We start from the raw sequence: 23,954 nt of genomic DNA on the forward strand, positions 1-23,954 counted from the left end.
TAAGCAAAAAAAGAACCTCGATCAATTAGTGTGAATAATAAATTTCAAGCCATATTTGACTTGGAAAATCGTTTAAATGTTTTAATGTTAAACTAAAATTTCTCCTTTTATTTTTCCCACTCTTCTGCTTAATATTTCCCCCACATTTGACTTTGACTTTATTTGTTTTTAAAACGGCTTGCACAAAAATCAGAAATACTTCACATTAACCTTTACCTTCTTTTCGAATTCGAGTGCTTGTATTGGCAAAATATTCGCCTAACTTCCATTGCGCAAGTTTGCCTGACCAGCACCCCCAAAATCGATTCCATCAGCCCATTGGGGGATCTCCAGTTGCTCCTCCTCCTCCTCCTTCTCCTCCAGTGGAGCAGTTCAACGTCTCGGCTCGGATTTCAAGTTCAAACGAGTTGCCAACGGAGCTGCGATTCCGACCTTCCGACAATTACACGAAAATGCTGCACTGCCCAAGTACGGATGCCATCGAAATTTGGAGTCGAGATCAGATCAGGTGGAAAAAAAGCTATATCTAAGATCTGCAATTAAGTTGTTGATCCTTTGGGATGTGTATTTAAATATTTACATTTTTCGGAATTCGAAATTCATAGCCTTAAATCTGCACAAATACAGTGTATTGCATAAAAACTATATTTTAAATTGAATTAAAAACAGAGTTGATAAAAAAAGGAATGTCGGTAATTTATACATTTTATAACAAATAATCTAAAATCTAAAAACTTTATACCTTTCCCAATCTTTGTCCATTTTTCATGTACATGTTTTGTAATATGGCTTCTATATCCAATTCCTAAAATAAGAAAATCCAGTCTTAAATATTTACCCCACTTTTAGAATTAATTCCCAATATCAGGTCGACTATTCTCTCAGTGTTGGTGCGTGCCACACAAGTGTGAAGCGATGACAGCAATTTGTTGAATGCATCATCGATCAAATGCGATCGCTCCATCACCGGGTCGAAATGCCTTTAATTGTAGAACTGGGTTAAGCATCTGAGACTCATCCCTAAACAGTTTGGCCCAGGTCAGTATCGGAGCTATCAAAGCTACTGTAGCTATTGCTATTCCCATTGACTGCAGTTGACTTTGACACTGATCGCGATTGCGATCGCTCCCCCAATTCGAAATCCGATTCCACCTGAAATTGAAATCCGTATAAATATGCGGAGCACACTCCACCGATCGATCAGACAGCTTTAGCGTTGGTCAGCTTTGGAGGTGGTCAGCAGTGATTGGACTCCGCAAGTAGGACTTGGATTTCGGACAGGATCAGAACAGAATGCTGCGAGGACTGCTGGTGGTGGTGCTGGTGGCCTGGAGCCAAGTGGATGCGGCCACCCACGTCAACATCTCGATTGCCCAGCAGCCGGCCACGAATCCGGCGGATGTTAAGTACTTGGAGGGCAGTGCTCCGGCGGAGCTGAGGGCAGGTCCTCACATGGACGAGGATCGGCAGTTTCAGCGCATCCAGGAGCGACAGCAGCAGGTCCAACCCCAATCCCAATCCCAGCAGCAACAGCAACAACAGGTGGTTCAAACCCAGCAACAGCAGCAGCCTCAGCAGTTGTCCCCTCGCCAGGGATTGGGATTACAGCCTCCGGCCCAAGGTCAGCCACCCATGTCCAAGAACGGACGACTGCCCCGCCGGAGGAACCACAGCAGACGCCCCTCGATCCACCAGCAGCCACCGAGTCCTCACAGTGGCCAGTTCCGGCAGAGGAACCAGCAGCTCCGCCAGAACCAGGAGTTCGAGCGGTACATCCAGTCCTACCACAGCCATGGACCCACTGTGGAGACGGTGAGTGCAGGAATTCATTTAAATAATATTACTAAAGGTTTTTTAAACTAAAGAAGACGAATTTTGTAAGTCTCCCTTCTTCACTTTTAAAGTACATTTTTTTCAAGAGGCATTCCAATCCTACTTTAACTTCACTGACTTTTTAGTCGATTTTTTAAAACCTTAAAAAATAATTTTAATAATTTAATTTTAATTTAAATAACACTTTAAAATCCACTGTGAAGATGGTCAGTCCAGAAATTAATTTAAATAATATTACTAAAGATTTTTTTAAACTCTCTCTTTATTGACTTTAAAATAACATTTTTTTAAACAGGCATTCCAATCCTACTTTAACTTGTATTTACTGACTTTCTAATCGAATTAAATTAAAACCTTCAAAACACATTTTGAAATTAAAGAAAACTTAAAAACCTATAATTGGGACGGTCAGGGCAGGAATTCATTTAAATAATATTATTATATGTTTTTGAGTCTTTCTTCTTGACTTTTAAAGTACATTTTTTTTAAGAGGCTTTCCAATCCTACTTTAAACTTATATTTACTGACTTTTTTAATCGAATAATTTAGGAACCTTCAAAAAGCATTTTTAATTTAAGGAACACTTAAAAAATCATGTAAAATATTATGATGAAATGTATTAGCTTACAATTCTCAATTCTTACCTCAATTAAGAGCATATCATTTTAAACATATTGTTTTGATAGAATAATAACAGTATCTAAAAACTTGTTTAGTGCAACACTTTCTAATATTTCTTTTTATAAAGAAATATCTCAGAATCGAAAAATATTTTTTCAAGGGTAATAATAAAATATGTGCCCTGATTCCCAGGTCTACGAGTCATCGAATCCCGCCCCCCAGCGCTACACCCAAACCAGCTCCGGAGTGACTTCCTCCATGGATGATGCTGCTCCCCAGAAAATGGTCACCATTGGAGGTGGACATCGATCGCAGCAGCTGAGGATGTTCGAGCGCCAGGTGGCTGCTCCCGTTTCCAGTCAGGGTCAAAGTGCAAATGTGGAGGCGGCACAGGACAGCAAGCCCATCTACGAGCCAGCTCAAGCGCCCATCCAAACGGCCAACATTGCGCCGGCCGTTAGTTCCAGCTCGTCATCCTCGGGAGGAGCCAGTTCCTCTTCCTCCTCGTCATCGAGTGCTGCCGCTCCCGCTGCTCCTTCCCTGCCATCTGATGCCTCTTCTGGCTATGACTCCTCATCCGGCTTCAGCCCATCCACCAGCTACAATCGTCCGAGCTACGACCCCAGTGGGTTCAGCTACGAGGATGCCCAGGAGGTGGAGTACCAGGATCAGTATCCCCCAGAGGTGGATGACGCTCCGGGCTACGAGGACTACGGGGAGCAATCGGGATACCAGGGTGGATCGGGCTACCTGCCACCGGCTCCTCCGAGGGGATATACTCCTCCACAGCGTCCGCTGGTCACCAAGACCATCCAAATAGTGCAGCCCGCTCTGAAGGCCAAGAAGTACGAGGTGCGTCATCCGGCCATCCAAAAGGAGTTCTACGACATCGAGGAGAGGGTGGTGATCAAGCCGGCGGGAACTCTGGTCGTGGAACTGGAGCACCCGGTGGCCAAGATCCCCAAGGGAGAGACGCTCCTGCCCCTGGGACATCCCCATCCCGCGGTGGCCTCCGCCTACAGCAACAACAACAATGGCCAGATCCAGACACAGAACACATACAACGGTGGAGCGGAGTACAGGCCATCCTATGATCAGCCTGCGGGTGCCAAGGATCAGCAGACCACCACCATTGGCTCCAGTGTGACCACCATGCCCTCCTACGACCAGGCGCCCAAGGACGACTACGTGGAGTCCCGGTTGCAGCAGCAGCAGCCCCTGGGCGATGTCACCGATGGCAACCAGAAGAACCCCTCCTTCGTGACCGGAGTGGATGGCCAGGGCAACGCAATCAAGATCAACACCAAGCACCTCACACCCAGCATGGTCCAGCGGGCGGAGCCGGAGCAGGAGTACCAGCGGTCTGGCCAGCGTGTGTACCAGCAGAGGAACAACTTCAATCGCCAGCCGTACAACGAGGACGACGACTACTTCTCGGGCGAGTACCTGCCCAATGTGAGTGCCGGCAGTGTGGAGGCCAAGCCCGCCCGATTGGAGCTGGCCGAGGAGGAGGAGCGACCCACCCAGATCATCAAGCACGAGCACAAAATCCACCTGCCGCCCTCGCAGCACAACATTTACCTGGGACGCAGCCGGCAGGTTCCCCTTAAGGAGAGGAGAGTCCAGGAGGTGCCCGCCCAGGTGAGCGAGATCAAGCCCTATCTGAAGAGCCACTCTGGACCCACGGTGGTGTATGCCAAGACCCAGTCCCCCAGGACCTACTACAACCAGCCATCCAGACAGCGAGTGGCCGAGGAGCTGGACTACAGTGCGCCCTACTCCCAGATGAGGTTCAGTCCGGACGACCGATCCTCCCGCTTGGTCCAGTCGCCCCAGGTGAGATACCGAGCGGAGAGTGCGTCTGCCAGGCTGGTGGAGGCACCTCCCAAGCGGCAGGAGGAGGTCAAGAAGGAGCAGAACACCCACATCCAAATCCAGATAGCCAATGACCAGGACAAGTCGGCGGTGGTGGCCACCACCATTGCTCCAGACTGCGATAAGGGGCAGCAGCGAGCCGAACAGAAGTCGCAGCGCTTGGTGGAGGCACCCAATTCCGAGGTGTCCGCCACCCAGGCCACTCCCGCGCAGACGAAGTCCCAGCCCGACGTGGATGTGTCGCAAAATGGAGCCGCCGGCCATCTGAAACCCAATGAGCGGGTTATTGCGGCCACCGCCGCTCCCACAGACGCCTCGGCCACCAGTGAGACTTTCCACAAGCGGCGCATCGTCGTGAATCACCCGTTCCAAACGGTGCGCGAGGTGGTGGAGCACGAGCCCTTCACCAACTACCACCAGATCCAGGTGAACGAGCCGGCTCCCCCCTCACACTATCACCAGGCCTACTACCAACCGGCGCCACAGACACACGGGAGCTTGGTCCACTTCCAGACGTCGTCCACACATGGCAACCTTTACGCTCCATACGGATAGATTAGGATTGGGGGAATCTCCGAAGCCGAACCACGAACGAACCCGGCCAATGCATTTCCTTTGTTAATTGTTATCTTAGTTTTAGGATAGATCCTTTAGGTAGAACCCAAACCGGTGGAAGGGCCCTTTCCATGACGACCCTGATCTTCTTTCGCATTAACTCGGTTTAATCGCCTAGCCTTAAGTGCAGTTTTACTTGCCATCAATAAAGTGCATAAAAAATGCTAAAAAACTAGTTTCTTATATCATTCTGAAGGAATTTTTGATGAGTGATATTATCTTACAAATTCTGAGTTCTGAGCAAAGTGAGGCATTCTAATGGAAAATCATATTCTTCAAATAATGCTTTATCATAATTCTGAGGAATGATGAAACACCAATTATAAATATATAAAGGTTTGGTTTTTTATTGTGATATCACATACATGGCTATACATTTGTTATACAAAAATATCTTATATTTCAAGCTAGAGAAAACTTTTCCTAAAATATAGTGGCTTTTATATATCGAACAAATGCTAAGCTGACAAGTATTAGGAATCAAATAATAACTTTCTGCAGTGTTATTATCATATTTGAAGAACTTTTAAGCTTATAGTGTTACTTGCCATGTTCCTATGATGTCATGCCTCCTCCATGCCATTTAAAAATATTCATTCTTGCATAAAAACGGGGGGATTTCCCCTCAATAGACTTTCTGTCTGGTTGGTTACGCTCGTTTGACCTTTCCCAGATGTTCATCATCACTGGATTCGGATTCTGGGCCAGCCAATGCTTTTGGTCTCAATGGCGGCTCATCATCGCTGGAGGAGTCCAATTCAGCGTATGGACGAGCTGTGGTCACTACTTTTGGCTTCAAAACGGGTTCATCCAGATCGGAATCGTCCGAAAGTCGAGCTTCAGCTCCGCTTAAAACGTTGGCTATTTTTTCCGTTTGGGCTGAGATTACAGCAGGATCTGTGGATGGAGTCGACAGCACTGCAGCCGTGATCAGCGTCGAAGTAGAAGGAGCGTCCAACTCGGGTTCTAAACGGATAATAATTACAATATATGAAGCCTTCGACTAATGGACATTTTCTCACCCTCCTCGTTGAGCAAACCGTGGTTGGCCTCTCGCCGTTTGGTCACCACAATTGCGGTGAAGTAGAAGGTGAAAATGGGCAGCAGGACAACTACTCCCACGGCAATCAGGAAGTTTGTCAGCTTAACTTCGCGTTGACAACAATTCAGGGTTTTGGACCAGTTCAGTCGCGTGCGGTTCATCTAAAAAAGAAAATGGTATTAGTCATTTTCGAATTCAGAGTATGAGATTTAAAAATAAAGCTTTGTAGGCATACAAAATGAGTATACTAAAATCGATGATGAGTCTCATATACTTACATTATCCTGCAGATCAAAACACACTTTTCCACCGACATTAGATTCCATTTCATGGTAGAACTGGTTCAAATCAAGATAAAATGGTTTACAAGCCAAGCAGACCTCATCGGACTTAAACTTTTCCAAGCAATCCCTTAAATCGATGGATCTATTGTCGTACTTGGACCAATAATCATCCCTGAAGCAATCTGAAGAATAGAGAAGAGGAGTGACTCAGAGGTAACCCATAAACATAGAAGTTGGGGAATCCCAGAAACTAACTGTCGCAGTTCGCCTTTTGCCACATGCTGGTGAGGATTCCCTGGGTGGTGGCCACTATGTTGATCCTGTCCGAGTTCAGGTACTTCTTTGAGCAGTTGGCATCCGCGATGAGGTTCTCGTAATCCTTGGTGAGATTCTTATAGAGTTCCGCGCATCCGATGCAGAGATTCACGGGCACCGCTTTTGTGGTGGCGCAGTAGATGAACTTGCTCTGGCCATCGCCCAATTCGCCCACCAGCTTGTCGCAGATCTTGTTGTTTAGGGCCAGCAACAGGTTAACCCGGCAACAGAGGGTTAAGAACAGCCCTACGAAAACAAAATAACTCTGCATGTTTGGTTTGTTTTGGATTCGACTCCCCTTTTGTCCTACAAGTGTGACCAAAGTCGTTTTGCCATTAATAACAGCAAACAAAGATAGAAATATCTGGCAACGCCACCGACAAGGCGCAAATTTTAAACTTTCTATTTAATCTTCATCTATATTTAAAGAAAATATTTTATTTGCATAACTCAATAAATGGAACGCCGTTTGATATTCTATGCGCAATGTGATAACCTTTCTTTCTTCTTATTAATTGTAAAGTAAACCGCTTTGCCTGAATTAATACAAAAAGATCTCAATTTATAAATAGATTCTGATGTTTACTTGTTCATTAAAATTTCCATTCAAGCTGGTGATTACTCTTAACTTTGATCAGCAGTTAAGTACTCAAGTGAGATATTTTATATTGGATATTGTACTTCCCTAAACGTACTCTAAAATAAACTTGAAGGTGAGTCAATTTTGAATACGAGCGTAAGTCAATAAAGGTATATGCATTTATTTATTGTATTTATTTATCATTTTATACAGAAGCAGGGTTCTCATTGATTGTCCAACATCGCAGGATTAGTATGTAAGTCCTGTTTCAGCATCCTTCACACCAGCACTGCAGCCTGGAGCTGCAGTGTCCGGAGACTCGTCCTCCTCCTTCCTCCCTGCAGACTCGACGGCAGGTCTCATTGTCCCAGACGGCACAGGGACCCCTATATCTTCCGGAAAGACAGTCGGCATCCGCTTGGTGGGATCCCAGGACCACCAGCATCAGGACAGCGAAGAAGGTGAACAACAACTTGATTTGCATCATTTTGGGTTGAGATTGGTCAGATCGGGTAGTTCTCTGGTAGAATTAACTGGAGATATTATTGAATTCCGTTCCTCGGATGAACTTATATAGGGCTGGACCTGCCTACCTTGCTGCCAGCGTCAATTTATCAGCAGATGATAAATAAATATTTACTATTTGTTATAAAGAATGAAGTCTGAAAGCCCTAACAATGCAAGCCAAATAACACAATTAAAGATTAAGACTGCTTTCATCTTAAATCGAATGAATTGTTTACGCGAGCACAAGCAATGATAATATACATTTTAAACTCAAGGCTTTCTATTCACTATGAATCCTCTTATTTTCAAGTTAAATGCTCTATATAGACAGCCATTGTGTTTCTTAAAAATTTCGTATAAAAACTATATTTTCTTTAATGCAAGGAGGATTAATAGAGCCATTTTTTCAGTGTAGCTAACTCCGCAAATAGCCGGGACCCACACCACAGCCAGCTGGGACTTACTCCGCTGGTGGCGGTAGCAATACAAAAATGGGTGATGGAAGCACATTAATGTTCCCTGCCAAAAATCAATCTTTGGCGGAAAACATCAAAGTTTCATCGATATTTAAAAAAATTAAATTTTAACCAAACATTAGCATTAAGTTTTCTCTACCTCTAATGGAGTTCTTGTGGTTGTTGTTCTTGTTCTATTAAATCTTTGGAAAATAAAATTCGATTGGGGGATATGCTTAGCCAAATCTGCAGTGCCTGTAGAGTTAAGTTAATGAAATTGATTTGATTTGCTTTACACAATAAATTAAATGCCATTTGATATCCTTTCCGTTTTTTGAAAATAATTTAAAATGTCGGCTCCCGTTATTAAAGGGTATCTTCTTCTCAATTATAATTGTTATAAATTGTCTTATTAAATTAATACAAGATATCAATTTATAAAAGATTATGGTGTGTACTTGTTCATTAAACGTTCCATTCAATTTGCTGATTACTCTTAACTGCTGATCAAACCAAAAGCACTCCCCCCACAATGGTAAACATTTTAATTTTTTTCCTTGTTAAATCTGTAAACAAGCATTCAGTAAATTACAGATAAATTGATGATGAATATAAAAAATAGCGATTAAAAAAAAGAAGATTCATTCAATGAGGGCATGCTAAAGCGTTTCCGTAATAAACTATACTTTCGTATACATTAAATAAGAATTTCTATCAAAGAAAATTTATTTTTAATCCTTAGGTTTTGTATTTATATACTTTAATATTACTTTTTTGGAGCCGAAAATAATAAATTATAAACCACTGAGATCTGTAAGTTTCGTCGTCAGTAATGAGGCAATTTTCTTAAAAATTTCAATATAGATTGTAGACCGACGGGACTTTAATAGAAATATTAACCGAGTTTTAGGTTTAAAAATAAAAATTTTCCATTAGAATCACATTAATAAATTTTAAATGCCCTATAATTGAATTGGCTCATATATACATACATATATGACAACGATTTGAAAACTAATGATCCTGATCGACAGTTTAATCATCTCCTAAATAATGATTTTTTTATATTGGGTGTTGTATTTCCCAGAACGTACTCTACAATAAAACTTGAGGGTGACTCAATTTTGAATACGAGCGTAAGTCAATAAAGGTATTTGTTTTAATGTATTGTATTTATTTATTGTATTTATTTTTTATTGTATACACAAGCACAGTTCTCATTGGCTGTCGAACTCAGCAGGAGAAATATGTATGTCCTATTTCAGCATCCTTCGCACCAGCATTGCAGCCTGGAGCTGCAGTGTCCTGTGACTCGTCCTTCTTCCTTGCACAGTCTACGGCAGGTCTCTCTGTCCCAGACGGCACAGGGACCCCTGTATTTTCCGGAGAGACAGTCGGCATCCGCTTGGTGGGATCCCAGGACCACCAGCATCAGGACAGCGCAGAGGGCGAAAAAGTATTTGATGTGCATCATTTTTGGTTGAGATTGGTTAGATCGGGTAGTTCTCTGGGGCAATTCACTCGAGATAGTAAAGAATTCCGATCATCGAATAATCTTATATAGGGCTGGATCTGCCTAGTTCGCTGTCAGCGTCGATCGGCGTAGGGCTTAAATTCATCAGCAGATGATAAATACATTTTCCTTATTTGTTATAAAGAATTAAGTCTGGAAGACCTAACAATGCATACCAAATAAAACAATTAAAGTTTAAGACTGCTTCCATGAATGGCTTAAGCGACCATAAGCAATAAGAGTATTAATTAAAGCTTATTGCAGGCTAAAGTTAAAGTCTGGCTCATCGCTTTTATTCAACTTATTTTCGTTTTAATCGCAAAACATGGGAAACAAATTTGTACTATTAAAAATTTCCTATATTTATATTTATATAATTTCTGGCAACGCTACCAACAAGGCGCAAATTTTAAAAACAAAAACATCGATGACGCCCGAACAAACATCGATATTTCCGATATTTTCAAAATATCGATTACACCTGTGGGCATCGATAGTCTTCCACCTCTACTGGTCTATACCTATCTATAATTCCATAAGTTGGCCGATCGGCGAGAGCAAGGTGCGCGCGACAAAGTGATCCCTCCGAAAACCGCTAACAACTCAAAAAATAAATATCGCCGTGCAAAAAAAAGAAACAACAAGCGAGAGCCACTAAATAAACGTAATCAGCGTTTCAAATTCTCTCTATTTTGCGCTCTCTTATAAGCCGCTGTTCTTGTTGTTGTTCCTGTTGTAGTTTGTGTGCTAATTAGAAAATTCTAACGTTGTTGTTGCTGCGCCGGTGTTTAAAACGCGGCTATTTATAATTACTGCCTAAAAAGAGAAAAAAAAACCTACTAAGCTGGTTTTGCGTGTGAAAGCAACTGGTGTGCATTGGAATTTGTTATTAAGGTCGAAAAGCAGCAACAAGTGACAAAAATTCTTTGGCATAAATTAAAACAGAATCCCCAAAGTAAAGATTTCTTTGGTTTTAACACTTTTTCGGCTTGTGTTGTGTGTTGTTTTTGTAACCAAAGAACGCCGCTTATGGTCGAACCAACAAAAACAACTTTCCGGTTTTTCTCCTCCTACCCTCTCCTCGCTCCACACCCCCCATCATCCTCCACCATTCCTTCTCCTCCTCCTGTTCGCGTTCTCTTCTATTTTGTACAACCATCTTCGTCTGCATCTTTTAAAGTTTCTGTGTGTGTGTTTGTGGATAAGAAAATTAAGAAGAGGGGCGAAAGGAGGAGAAAGATCGCAGTGAAAACAGTAGGCGAAAAACAAATAAATACCGGATTTTATGTTAATTGCAGCAGCTAAGAAGAAGAAGCAGGAGTCCCGAGATCTGGATAATTTATATAGATTTTTGTGCGCCAGGATATTAACGTAAATCATTCACGCTGGATTTGGGATACTACGAGGCTGTTAAAGGTAAGCGAAAAAACCGGATTCGAAGTGGAGTAAAGGTCGTTATATAAATATGGGATGTTTTACGGTCCGATGCTCCACTTTATAAGCCAATAAACCCGGCGCAAGGTGTTGCATAATAGCGCTAGGGCTCCCAAACTGTACATTAAAGGGCATTCCCGATCCCGCCCGATCTTCCAGCCGTTCTACCAATCCTTTGTGGTCAAGTTGCGTGCGAACAAGTCGTAAAAGCTGCCAAGCTGTCATATACAGTCACACAGTATAATCTGGCTAAGAGCAACTTGGTCTGATATAAAAACATGTAAGATTGTTTAGTTAGAAACCTTATTTTGGAAATTTTTAGTTTTGTTAAAGTAATTCTATTACTAGAGTCTAACTTTTCACATTCAAGATTCTCAGTAAAAACTAAGACTTAAAAAATACTTGTGAAAAGATATATTGCCTTTTTCAGTATAGAAATATAATTTTCTGTGAAATTTTTAATAAATATAAATTATTTGTTTTTAATCTTTTTTTTATATAATCTAATTTACTTATATTTACTTCATAAAAGTCTTTAAGAACATAACTTAAGAAAGGTAGCTCTACAGAGGTTGGCCTGTAGTTCTGATGTGAATTAGCATAACGAGGGGTATGGGGTGCCCTCCCCCTTTTTCCCTCTTTGGGCACAGGTGTCTAAGCCAGGCTCTCTTATTTTTTTCTGGGCAGTGTTGGCCAGTCGTCGTAAACTAGGCTAAATAGGGTCTAAGCCAAAGCACGTTTTGGCTTCGCCCGTCCCGCTCCTCCCTTTGATCTAGCCATCTCGCTCTGGGCTTGGTTTATTTTTAAACCGCATTCCGCCTGGGTACTTTGCTTCTCGCTCTGTCGATCTACTCTCTCACTCGCTCATTAGCCGTTAAACTGGAAAGTTTTAGAGCCACTGAACTGAACTGTGATTTGCAAAGTGCAATGCCAATAAATGCATTCGCAAGACAATTGCCGTTTAAATTCAATTATACTTAACGGGTCATCGAGAGGCCAACGACTATCAACAAGGCCAAGTCATCGAATCGGGAGAAAGGAGAAGAGATTGGCGAAGAGATCGGAAGAAGGGGAAATGCCAACGCCCCCAATGTAGCAGCCCATTTTTATACAGTTGTGGCTATCGAGATAATCACTGTAATAATCATATTAAATGGGATCTAAAATTTCTAACTAACAGGTGATTATATCGTATCGAGAAATTACAAAAACAGTTTTAAAAAGATTTAAATGTTTATCTAGATGTCATAATGGTAGTGTTAAAGTAATACGTAATTAAATAATAATAATAAATATAGTCGATTGTTAAACTACCAATACATTTGTACCATCATCTGACAAAATATTTACCACTCGTAAAATTTTACGGTTAACTCGTTAAATATGGAATGTAAGAGACTATTTTAAATTTTTCTTGCAATATTGTAGTATTTAATAATACCAGTTTCCTTGTTTGATCTGAAGTTTATTTTCCGACCACAAGTGTGTTCCAGTGTAAACATATGCCGATCTCTGCAGGAAAAGTGCAACACCAGCGATAGGGAGCACTATTGCAATGACTGTAAAACTTTCCAGCACTATTCAATTCCTATTGGAGACCCAGTTGGTCCATTTTTGAATTCTTTTTACATTCCCCCTTGAACACCGAAACACACAGCCATACGACTGCACATGGACTTGTTTATTTCATTGGACTTTGTTGTTCTTTTTTCCAATTAGATGTCTGCACTGCAGCTGGCCACGTTCATGTAGCTGCACTCTTATTGGAGTTTTTAATGCGGCGTTCTTTGGCATATTTCGCAATTTGTGCGCTGTACTTTTTGTTTGTTTCCATTTCAAGTTCCCCGAGTGTCTGTCTCCCTTTCCCTTTTTTTGCCCAGTTGGCCAGTGTAAACTATGCATAAACCCATTCAAAATCAGCGAAAGAGTCAATCAATCACAGCTTTATTTTGGAACACACCGCCTGTCTATCAATCAAAGGCCATAAAGCGAATTTAGAACGAATTTTAGTGATTTTACGAAACCAGCCTTATCGCTGTGTCAGCTTTTATGAAGCATGTCTGTATATACAGTCCGATTTCTTTAAATTGAACTTTCCTTTGATATACATTTTGAGGAGAATATCCATTATATGAAAACATTTTTTTCCTGTTTGTTATACCAATAATATGATTTATAGAAAATATTAGGTACTGAACTATCTAAAAACTGTTTTCCAAATGAAATATTTATATTCCAAATATAATAATTACATTTTCTTAAAATATAAAAAGCAATGATTATCTCACAATATTTTTAAGAAGTTTACGACGATATAAAAAACTCCTTTTAGTAAAAACTGTTTATTATACGAGATTTTGTAATAACACTAAAGTAATACAATTTCATAGGGCAATCTCAATTGTATTTTGTACTTTGATCATTTTCGAGTGGGAATAAAATCAAAGGAACTGAGTCATAAAGATAAAACATATTATAATGGCTGTAATTGCCACAGTGCGAGCGATTGGGGGAGTTGTAATTACCTCTTAATTAATTGAAAGGCCGCTGCAGTTAATGGCAATTGACTCTCTGAACTCGGTTCTTCAGCAGAAGGCTTTTTACTGCTCCGATCTGTTGCAGTTGACAATGTCAAATACATGCATTCAATATTATTTAACATATTTGCGCTTATCTCTGGGTGCAAGTCCAACATCATTGATTGTGAATAATCTATACAAAAAACATTAAAAATAACTAATGTCACTTGCCAAATTGATAAGGAGCAGAGAACCCCTTTGGCAACAAATTCCATCTGGCACGATCAGTTTGAATGATGTGTTTTATGATTATCATGAGTATTTTCCTAAGGGGAAGACTAACCGGCAAGGCTATAAACGGTTTCATTAATTAATAAATGACTGATTATGATGAAATATACCATAGAATATAATTCTGTACGACCAAGTGGCTGGAGAAAACAGAAAAAGGTTTAAAATTCTATAAGTATTTTTAAACTTTACATATATTGGGACTGATCATTTTTAGTATTATTGGAACCGTGATATTAAAAAATTGCGAAAAGCAATAAATGATATTCAAGAACTTTTAGTATTATTGAAACTGATAGCAACGGTTTCTTTCTTTTTCCAGATTCTAAGTAATGCAAGAAACTCAAATATTTTGCAAAGTCAAGATTAAAAGATTGCTTCGTTATAAAATTTTTTTTCTATGCCTGCAAATTACTTGGAAAGTAATTAGAAAATAACCGTAAGTCGTGTGCAAAAAAAACCGCTATAGACTAGAGAATTTCTCGCTCTCTTTGGCTGCTCATTTCACTTGTCTATCAATTGTGTGGTTCTTCATGTCTTTTTTTTTGGGGCTTGGGAAAACTTGGCCAACACTGGCTTCAACCAGTTTTTTATGTTTTCCTGAGCGCGCGCCAAAAACCGAAAACTGAAAACCAGCAACAACGTGAAATGCACATTCAAGGCTATAAGCCAACAATAATAATGCCAGTAACAACAACTAAAAGTAAACTTGCTCAGGAACTGGTTTTCCTCGCGTCTTGTATTTTGTACTCGCACTCGCGGTTGCTTTCTTTTTTTTGTGTCTTGGTTTTGTAAGTCGGAGTATGTGTTGGCCAAAAAAGCAAAAAATCTGCCCAGACCAAAGTGCTTATCACCCAGGGTCCCTTGCACAACAATAAATAACGCAGGAAATATGCCCACACGAAAAGTTTCAGAAGGAAATTATTTATTTTCTTGGGAACGACGGGGCTTGGCGGAATTTTAGTCGTTACTATGTGGCTATGCGATTACTGACGATCGACTCCCAGCTAAAGTTCAAAGTGCAAGATCGTAATTTGTAACTCGTATATGTTTATAGCTTTGACAGTGTATAATAAAGTGGTTTTTGTTATTAAATTAATTTATGTTATTTATTAATTTATAGCATTTTAGCATTTTATATAGGTTACCACCTAGTTGGTTTGTTAAATAAACAATCTTAGCTTAAGAAAAAAAGCTTTAGAGCCTCAGATCTCACCTTTTTTTGCGCTACGAAGGAGGTTATGACTTTTAGGCTCAATTGTTTTTTTGATCCGAGACCGAATCAGTCCCACCTGGGTGCCATTATCTCCGGATCGTGGAGGCGAGAGGAAGAGATCGGCTGGCAACCTTGAAACTAGCTTTGCCTTCCTTTCTGCTAAGTGAAATTTCCCAGCCAAAGATGTCCCCTCTCTTTTGCTCTTTTACCAACCGAAACCCACTCCCCAAAGATTTGGTCTTTGTTTTGGCCTGGGTTTCGAGTTTTCGGACCTGGGCCATAAACAATTGCCAGCAGGTTGTTCGCATCTAAGCTTATTTATTATGAAGTTGTCTAGCTGTTTTTTGTTTTCTTCGTGCTTTTGGCCAGTCTGTGGAATTTGGCTAATCGAGTCAAGTGTTTGGTGCATAGAGTGGCTTCGGTTTCGGTGCTCGAACTCAATGGAACCCGACTTATCCAGCGGAAGTGGTTGAAATTCCGGTTACTCCGTTGCTCTGTCTGTCTTGGCACCACCAGTAGCGAAGAAATAGAAACGCCAAATCTTATCAGCGGAAAACAAAAAAAAAAAACATTAAATATAGCCTTGACTTGGGTCTTAAATTTGAGCAATTTGCCAATCATCCGAGAGAGTCCGAAATCACAGGAACTTCCCCCAAAACCGAAAGACAATGCCAAATTTAATCAAGTCTCTGTGAGCGAGGTGAATTCGCGATTCTCTTCGCGTTGTTTTGTTCTCGTTTTTTACGGCCACCGGTCCAATCAAAATATTTAGCTTATTATTTGCGAAAAAGATCCACAAACAGCCAGGCAAAGTCAAATAAACAAGAGTTTCATCAAAGGAGCAGCGTGAGAGTTGCAAAAATCCGCGAAGTTCATATATCTTTTATGTCCATAAACAGTGCTTCAAGAAATAATAGTGCGATTTCAGGATAGTAACAAAAATTTAAAGTATACGTTTAATAAATGTAAATTTTTTTGAACTAAGAAGAAAATAAAACTTTCCAAGAAACCTTAAAATCAATTAGTAGTTTTAGTCGGAATTATTTAAGGTTCTTCCCAGCTCTTGTATATCTTCATCTTCAAACTCTTGTGACTTCTTCACCTGTATTTCTAACAAATGACTTCATCCTGTCTTCTTTTTTGTGTGATATCATCGCTGGCTGAAGATCTTCAGATAGTTTTACAGTTGCGAACCGCACTGTGGCTGCATATGAATTGGCTTTTTGGGCCGAGGGCCTGTGGCAATTAATTACATTTTGCGCACTTTGTTTCCGCTGGCTGGAAGCGGTAGAATTTTGTACTCTTTGCTGTAATTATTTCTTCTCCTTTGTCTGGATTTTGTCTTCTGTTTTTTTTTTTTTTTTGCCATGAACACCTCGTAAGTATAGGGTATATAAGGTGAGGAGCCAATGATTTTGTGGAAATTATTAAGGGATGACATCGCGTCGTTACCAGAGAAGCGGAAAAAGATGAAGCCATAAAAGTGCCGCTGGTTCTTGGCCTGCTGGCTTTTTGTGTTTGTGGTGCAACGGTTGTCGGTGTTTTGACCAGGTCTATATGAAGGTGTTGACGGTTGATGGTTGATGGTCATTCCCCGAGTACTCCCCATTCCACCATATGTGTGTGTGGGACATTGATTTCGCATTTTAATGCTCATGCAGCTGGGTTCCCAAAGAACAGTGCGCATGTGCGGCACTCGTAAATTGTTTCTGAGGTCCCCGTCCCCGTTCCCGCCCCTAAAAAAAGTCGAAACCCCGTAACTCTGGTTTGCATACATCGCTGCGTACAATCGATCCGAATCAAAAAGCGTAACAGAGCCAAAGCAGAAATGCCAAATATTTAAGCGGCCCAAAAGCACAGCTGTGAAGGCTGTCCAAGAAACAAAGCGGTCTTACACATGGCGAAAAATAATTAATACAGATTATAATTTTTATGGTTTTTTACTTTTACAGCATTGAATTAATGCTAAGAATTATTCTTAGTAAATAAATAATTTATAACAGTTAAATATTTCTTTTGGAATAAAGCTGATAGGTTAGATAATTTGAACCATGTTAATAATTTTTGTCCAAATTTTCAAACGTGAACTCAAAATTAATTATTTTAGGTAATTAGGTTTTCAAAAAATATAAGATGTAGATAATAAACTTTAATAGGAATACATAAAAATCAGAAAAAGTGAAAGCTTGACAATCTTATCTTAATAAAATAACAGTTTAAATTTATTAATATTGTATTGATTGTTTATAACATAATAAAGTCTTAACTCTTGTTTTACGCACTTTGTTTGTTGCTTAACATTTCGATTAGAAAAAGATATTCAAATACATTTTAGGATATCATCATCAAGTCAGGAATGACAATTTTTTGGACAAGTCTTAAGAGCAATTATTTTTTTGTAGTGTAGCCCTCCTTTTCTGGGTTTTTGAGCCCGGGTCGAGGCGGTACTCGTCTTACCTTGCTAGGGGCTTTTTTCTTGGCAGTTCTTCTTTCACTTTGGCATTCCTTGGCGTACTTTATAAATGGTTCTTTCTCCTCGGATTTTCAGATTTTCGTGTGCGCGAGTGCGCTGTTATTTATGTTATGGACGTTATGCGTTCCAGTTCTTTCACATAGATTAACCCCGCTAAGCGATCAGTTAAAGCCAGCCATTTTAGCCATTTTAGCCATCTTGAAGCTTGAGTCTCCGGATGATGATAATGACACAAATGAAATGTCTTGAGTAAATTACTGAAGTGGCTAACTGAAATGCCAACTGCTAATGGGGCCTCGAAAGCGAACGGAAAGAGGTGACTTGACTTAAGTAATTTGTCCCTGCAATTTATGACTTTCTTTGCCGATTCGATGACTCTATGGCTCACCAGGTGGACTTTGCAGATAGTTGCTATCTATAAAGTGAAGATAGTGCTTGACAGTAGTTATCAACTGTCGAACTGCGATAAAGGCTGATTAAATGCACTTCGCTTGATGCAGGAATCGATGGAAACAGCACCATGATGTCAGAGTTCGAAGTGAGTCAGATTTTATAGTTTCTGAAACAGAGAATAGTCTTCTGCATTGTCTGATTAATTACACTCTAGCTCGAAGCACTTTAATAACATAAAAATTCTGCTCAATAGAGACTACAATTTAAATATTTTTTTTAGTAGTAGTTTGACAGACATGTATTAAACCTTGGAAGTAACTATTGACGATGGCAAAAATAGGAACAAGAAATTTCTTTAAAAAAATATTTAAGCACTTTGCCATATATAAAATCAGGATAAGGCATCGAAGCCATACTGTACCTAGAGGAATTCCGAGAATAGTGCTTGTGTCTTGTCATATTAATTAGCTGGGAACGCAGATCAGCTCAGAGTCGATGATCGGGCGGTTTGTAGTCGTGACTAAGTCGCTTACAGAATGTTTTACATTTGCATGCAGCAAAAACCAGGCCGAGTAACCTTGAGACCCGCTTATATAACACTATTTTTTTGAAACCAAGTCGACAAAAAATAGCCAAAGGTTATGTTCTCGTGCGGCGACTGAAAATAATATTACACGCTTAAATAAGAAAATATTTACTTAAACGCTGACATCAGACAATCAACAAGTTATGAACGGAAAGCGGCGAAAAAGGGGGGCACTCGAACAGCTACGTGGAGCTTTCAAAACAAGAAATTCTCCAGAAGTCTGCTCTTCTTTTTGGGGTTTTGTTTGTTGTAATTTTTACCGGTTTCCGTCCGTAAAAAAATATCTGTCTGCTGCGTCTGTTTAGCATTGTAGCGTGAAGTCTTATGATCTTTATTTTCCCTATTTTTTTCTTATTTCATATTTACGATTTTGATTATGACGCTCCGCACAACAAGCGAAGTCTTCATCGGGAATGAGAATTTGCATATGCCGCAAGGCAGAAACGAGTTTTGCATTCTCCAGTTGGCCACCCGGCAGTCAAAGATCGAAAGAGAGTTCCCCGGGGGACTGGATTTAATTAGAGGAATGTGCCAAGTAGCTTTGAGATACTTTTCTGGGGATTACCATAAGATATGGTGGGCAAATCTAATTGTCAAGATAAGAGAACTACATTTGGGTGAGAGCTTTTTAATGGCCAAAAGTAGCCGTTAGATACATCTACGGATTACTATAAAATATGGCAAGTACAAGTTTTTGGAAATCTTGCAAACACACCCAGTTATTATGAAAACAAGTTTTTATATTTTGTTGTTTTGTATCTCCAAACTTTAGGGATTACAATAAAATCTGAACGATAGCAAAATCAAATCTCATTCGAAAGAAAAATATAAGCGGACTTTATTTTTCTGCTCATTATGCTTAGAGGTTTCAACGAAACCTTTTTTTAATGGGGATATTTTAAACCTTTTTACAATGCCCAGAAAGGCAAACTGAATTTTTAAGATCAATAAGAAAAGTAAGAGCTCTGGGAACCTGAGAAACGTTGACCTTTCTTAATAAGCCTTGCCCACAGATCGCTCTTAGCTATTTTTATCCCAAGTATTCATCTCTTTTCGAGGGCTCTTCAAAACCTACTTGACAATAAAATTATGCATGAAATGTTTGCACACAAACCGCAATAAAGTATTCTTCAATGTGCTTATAACGTCATCGAATCTGAATTTTTGTCGTGTAATTGTAAACTTGACTTTTTTGTTGCCCGATTTTTGGTCTGTGGTTTGCGCAACGTGCTTTTTGAAGTCGGAATGCAATTTTTTTTCGGGCTGTCTGTAATAACAAACCCATATCAGAGTTCGTGGCTCGTAAAAAATACATTAAAATCGTTTAAAATTCATTTAAAATCCATATATTATAGTGCCATCAGCGATGTTGAACAACTCAAGGCCTAGAACTTTCAAATTAATTTTTCTCTTCCCTAATGTAACAAATTTATATTTCTTTTTCGATGACGATTTTGTTTTTATGACCCGACACTTGAGTAAACATTTGTGTTTCTGGCTTCTCAGGCTTAGCCAATTAAAAATTCAATGAGCAAAGTTCTCCTCCCTCCAAAAGGGCCTCTCACATGATTTCAATTTCAATTAGAGTCTTTGAAATAGATGTTTAAGATATGAGTTATGACTAGATGAAATATTTCGTCTTCTTTTGTTTTCGTGACATTTTCGGGTCTCCGGCTGTCAAAAATGAAATTGAATTGTTCTCCGTCTTGTCAAGCGATCGTTTGATTGCCGTTTGGTACATTTTAATTAAAACTAAAGCGATGAGAGGGTAGCTGCTGATAGGAGCGACCTTACCCCACTGAACTCACCCGAAAAATAGCCCAGCCGAAACGGATACGATAAGGGAAAAATACTTTTCGAAACTTCCTGCGAAACGCGTCGGAAATATCTTAAAGCCCCCGTTAAGTGTTAGATTATTGTGCAAATATTGGACTTAGCCGTGAGTGGTGAGTGTTTGTCGTGAGTGCTGGAATATATACTATATACCCATATATTTTTCATATGACTCATTGTTTTTTAAGCTTAAAAATTCGGGTTCACACGTGTTGGGGCTTTCAATGAATCTCCCCCATATGCAAATCATTAACGATTAAGTCATATTTTCGGCGCTATTCAAATAGGAAGTGGGTAGACGAAACTAATTAATCAGAAACCAGCTTTTTTTGGGAACAAAAAAACAAACATATATACAATTGGTAGAATAGCTTAAGTTTCGACTTGAAATCGTTGAAAGTTTCTGTTGGCTTTCGACAATTTTCTTTGTGTCATTCAAGTGAAAGTTTCTTATTTTCCCATAAGAGATTTACGAACTTCAGTTCGATTGTTCAGAGTGATTATCGGGCTTCATGGTCTGTTTCCGCTTATAAAAATTGTTCAAAAATCTCGAAATCTTAGAATGCCTTTTCGAGATAATCAATCAAACCGATTTAGTCACACTTAACGCCCCTGGATACGCGAGATCTTTAATCGCCTGGCACTTCCCCAACAATCAAAGGAAATCAATCAGAGTGCTTGGAAACCTGTTCCTGTTAGATCATCTCAACTGTTACAGAAACCATCTGGCTTAATGGGCCTATATCCGCCATAACGAATCTTAATTATACCACTATTAAATAGAGACGCGTGCCTTCTTGGTTGCAAAATTAATGGTTCTCCAATCGATTAAAATTTATTACAAATTAAGAAACGCCCTGAAAAATTTCGCTTTTAATTGATTTTTATTGTGCGGAAAAGTTGTGTTGAAGAGAAATTTATTCAAGGAATTTGTGCCATATCTATGGAATAAATCCCACCCGTTGTCATCATCTTCAGCTGCTTCTTTTGTCCCCAGTGATTTCTATTTGCTAAAAAGTGATGTCATCATTAAACTATTCGATGTTTAGATTCGAAGCTTGGCTGAAAGAATTTTCCCAGCCTGGGGAAAAGCGCGAAACCCGTTGGAAAACGTCAATTGAAAACGGTTTTCATTGCCAAAGTCTCACAATAAAATCAGTTAAAACCGCTGAAGCGGCGCTCCTAATAATCAATTCCAGCATTTGCATAAACAAAACCCACAAACAGAATCCGAGGGCAGGGAGAAAACCAAATTAAATTCGGTAGCCGGTGGCGCATGCGCAGAAAACTCAAAAGAACGAAACGAATTTTTGGGCTTTGAACCAAAGTCAGATTTTGGGGTACGGTGATGTCATCAAAACAACATCGGTTGCGGGTGTATATCGTATCGTACTCTTTGAATGGGGTACAGCCCCTCCGGGGGGCGTGACCAAATGCCAAAAAATAATAAAGGCAATGGGCACGAGGAGCTAGGGGCTTTGAGTGGGGCTCAACATTGACTAATTTTCGCAAATAACTTATGGGGCACATCATAAAGACAGCAACACGTACGATCCAAGCAAGTAAACCAAGAAATTCGATTTCAACAAAAGCAAAAGCAAAACCAAGAGCCATAAAAGCAATAGACGAAGTATGTAATATTTCTTTGCCTTTTGTATCGTTATGAGACAATTATCAGCCAAAATGTTTGGTAATCATTTTAAAAAGCAAACCAAATTGAAGCTCCACCTATAAATTATGGTTTAAAAAGGGGTTTTGAACGAAAAATGTAAATTATTTGATGGAAATGGAGTTAATATCATAAATCTTTGATTTTCTACAGCTTTAGAATAAATACTTCCCAGAAATAATAAAGAATACACATCAATTAATAGAAAAATACTCAAGATACATAAATTTCTGGTTTTCTTAAGTTTTAAATTAACTTTGCCCGAAAAGAACCTTAATAAATTAATGTTAAAATGCATTGGATCATAAATCTTTAATTTTCTTAAGCTTAAGAATTCTTCTCCCTAAAAACTTATCCAGTTTGTATCTATTGTTAAAAGCAAGTCTAGGTTTGTAGCTTCTTTCTACCCAGTTTTGCTGTTTTCTCTTCGGAATTGTTTGTTATTTTCTCTCTTTGATTTTGAAAATTGTTTAGCATGCCAGGCACAAACAAAAGAATTTATAACATTGTGGTTTTCTACTTTTTTTTTTGGTTCATCTGTATTCTTCTTTTTGACTGAGGCTAAAACTGAATTTTAATTTCCCTCCACTGATGAGGTAATTTTATGCATAGAGATTTTGACAACAAAGCCCACCAATTCCCTAATTTGCCGGGCTACTCTCATTATTTTGTGTTAAAAACAGAGATGACAGTAAAATTAGTTTTTTATCAGACATATTCCATCACTCACGCAAAAGTAATTAAAACTGGTAACAACTTGGGATTGTTATCTTACTACTTAACTTATTTTTGATATACCTTAAGGTATCATTTGATTTCGAATTGGCTAAATGTTATGTGTGACTTTGCATATAGGCTATAAAAATTAAGCATACAAAATGCTAAATGTTTATTGATTTATGCAAATTTTTACACTATTTCGAGGTTGTTGCACGGTTTGTTCATTAGCTAAACGAAAATGAGGAACACTGGAGATTAAGATCTGTTCGAGAACCCCCTGAATATAACCGAAAAAGATAAAAATCGTGTTTAAAGTGTTTGCGATGAGTGAAGTGTGGCTGTTTATAAATAGAAAGAGGCGCGGAATTCGAGTATTCCTGCTCCCAGCTGCTGCGCATGTGCTCTGGTGTTAAATTGTATCCCGATTGGAGTAAACAGGATGCCCGGAATTCGACCCTGGGTTTGAATTTGCCCCTGACTTTGCATTTGCCTCCCTTTTCCGGCAACTTGGGCTCTATAAATAGTTTATAGTCAAATACAGCTGTGTGTGAGTTGGGGTATATTCTGTATTTTCGGGATATAACATCCCCAGTTTTAATTGCTTTTCCAGCTAAGCCTAAAGTTATGCCGTAGTTCTATGTTCCGAAGACGACCCCTTCGGCTTGTGTTTGCCATTCCATGCTGATAAGGGAAATCGTTATCGCGGTATGGTAAAGTTTATTGTCACACTGCCTGTGTGTTCATTTTTTATTGTTTAGTTTTCACCTCTTTTTAATTGATTTTTCTATTTGCCAGAGCGAAGTGTTCTGTTTGCCAATTGGCGTCGAATGCCTTCCAGGTGACCTCAGCTCAGCGGCGTTTGTCGGCATACACAAATTATCTATTAGCAGAGTTATGACACTCGAGTAGGTAGCAGATTATAACTCTTTTGCATGATGTCATTGGGAATGATCGAATTGGGCACCTATTCAATGGCCCATTCATTAGTCGACGGCCTGTGACAGGGATCATAAATAACTTGATATTGCAGTGACTTTCCCCTTTATAAATATCCGCCAACATATGTCCCAGGTATGCGGGATTTATCGGTAGATAAGATAAGCCCCGGTGTCTATTGGCTTTATGTCAATGCAAAGATTTGCTAGATCCCTTACCCTTTTTTTTTCCTTTTTCTTCTTGT

At 39.6% G+C, this 23,954-nt stretch overlaps 5 protein-coding genes across 6 annotated transcripts in view; 2 read left to right on the forward strand and 3 right to left on the reverse strand.

The window, feature by feature from the left end:
- The first annotated feature begins 1,100 nt into the window (after window positions 1-1,100).
- Window positions 1,101-5,086, forward strand: LOC108044741 (histone-lysine N-methyltransferase 2D). The gene is made up of 2 exons (XM_017123905.2): window positions 1,101-1,812; window positions 2,647-5,086. Exons 1-2 carry the CDS (start codon window positions 1,294-1,296, stop codon window positions 4,882-4,884), a joined length of 2,757 nt encoding a protein of 918 aa, XP_016979394.2. The 5' UTR covers window positions 1,101-1,293; the 3' UTR covers window positions 4,885-5,086.
- Window positions 5,087-5,264: 178 nt separating this feature from the next.
- On the reverse strand, window positions 5,265-6,883 carry LOC108044830 (osteopetrosis-associated transmembrane protein 1). Its single transcript, XM_017124018.1, has 4 exons — window positions 6,526-6,883; window positions 6,265-6,452; window positions 5,967-6,147; window positions 5,265-5,910 (listed from the first exon to the last, which is right to left on the reverse strand). Exons 1-4 carry the CDS (start codon window positions 6,854-6,856, stop codon window positions 5,594-5,596), a joined length of 1,017 nt encoding a protein of 338 aa, XP_016979507.1. The 5' UTR covers window positions 6,857-6,883; the 3' UTR covers window positions 5,265-5,593.
- Window positions 6,884-7,326: 443 nt separating this feature from the next.
- On the reverse strand, window positions 7,327-7,682 carry LOC108045491 (drosomycin-like). The gene has a single exon (XM_017124879.1). The coding sequence runs from the start codon at window positions 7,650-7,652 to the stop codon at window positions 7,434-7,436; it is 219 nt and encodes a 72-aa protein (XP_016980368.1). The 5' UTR covers window positions 7,653-7,682; the 3' UTR covers window positions 7,327-7,433.
- Window positions 7,683-9,388: 1,706 nt separating this feature from the next.
- On the reverse strand, window positions 9,389-9,611 carry LOC108045679 (drosomycin-like). Its single transcript, XM_017125108.2, has one exon. It carries the CDS (start codon window positions 9,599-9,601, stop codon window positions 9,389-9,391), a length of 213 nt encoding a protein of 70 aa, XP_016980597.1. The 5' UTR covers window positions 9,602-9,611.
- A 564-nt stretch (window positions 9,612-10,175) lies between these two features.
- The window catches only part of LOC108041963 (spectrin beta chain, non-erythrocytic 5), a 32,909-nt gene continuing 19,130 nt past the window's right edge, over window positions 10,176-23,954 (forward strand). Inside the window, exons 1-2 of one of the 2 annotated variants that reach the window (XM_044458106.1) lie at window positions 10,176-10,304; window positions 10,939-11,056. The gene's annotated coding sequence lies outside the window, so the exon portion shown is untranslated. The remainder of the gene's footprint in view (window positions 10,305-10,938; window positions 11,057-23,954) is intronic. The other variant, XM_044458107.1, reaches the window with a different exon arrangement.

The sequence above is a fragment of the Drosophila rhopaloa genome, unplaced genomic scaffold, assembly GCF_018152115.1.
Source record: "Drosophila rhopaloa isolate 14029-0021.01 unplaced genomic scaffold, ASM1815211v1 contig_163, whole genome shotgun sequence".
Lineage (NCBI taxonomy): Eukaryota > Metazoa > Arthropoda > Insecta > Diptera > Drosophilidae > Drosophila > Drosophila rhopaloa.

Coding starts and splice junctions, on each gene's coding strand:
- LOC108045679 (XM_017125108.2), bottom strand. CDS start 9,601: ATGATGCACATCAAATACTTTTTCGCCCTCTGCGCTGTCCTGATGCTG.
- LOC108044741 (XM_017123905.2), top strand. CDS start 1,294: ATGCTGCGAGGACTGCTGGTGGTGGTGCTGGTGGCCTGGAGCCAAGTG. Junction 1,813..2,646: donor ATGGACCCACTGTGGAGACG/GTGAGTGCAGGA, acceptor CCTGATTCCCAG/GTCTACGAGTCATCGAATCC.
- LOC108044830 (XM_017124018.1), bottom strand. CDS start 6,856: ATGCAGAGTTATTTTGTTTTCGTAGGGCTGTTCTTAACCCTCTGTTGC. Junction 6,148..6,264: donor GTTTTGATCTGCAGGATAAT/GTAAGTATATGA, acceptor TTTCTTTTTTAG/ATGAACCGCACGCGACTGAA. Junction 5,911..5,966: donor CGGTTTGCTCAACGAGGAGG/GTGAGAAAATGT, acceptor TTATCCGTTTAG/AACCCGAGTTGGACGCTCCT.
- LOC108045491 (XM_017124879.1), bottom strand. CDS start 7,652: ATGATGCAAATCAAGTTGTTGTTCACCTTCTTCGCTGTCCTGATGCTG.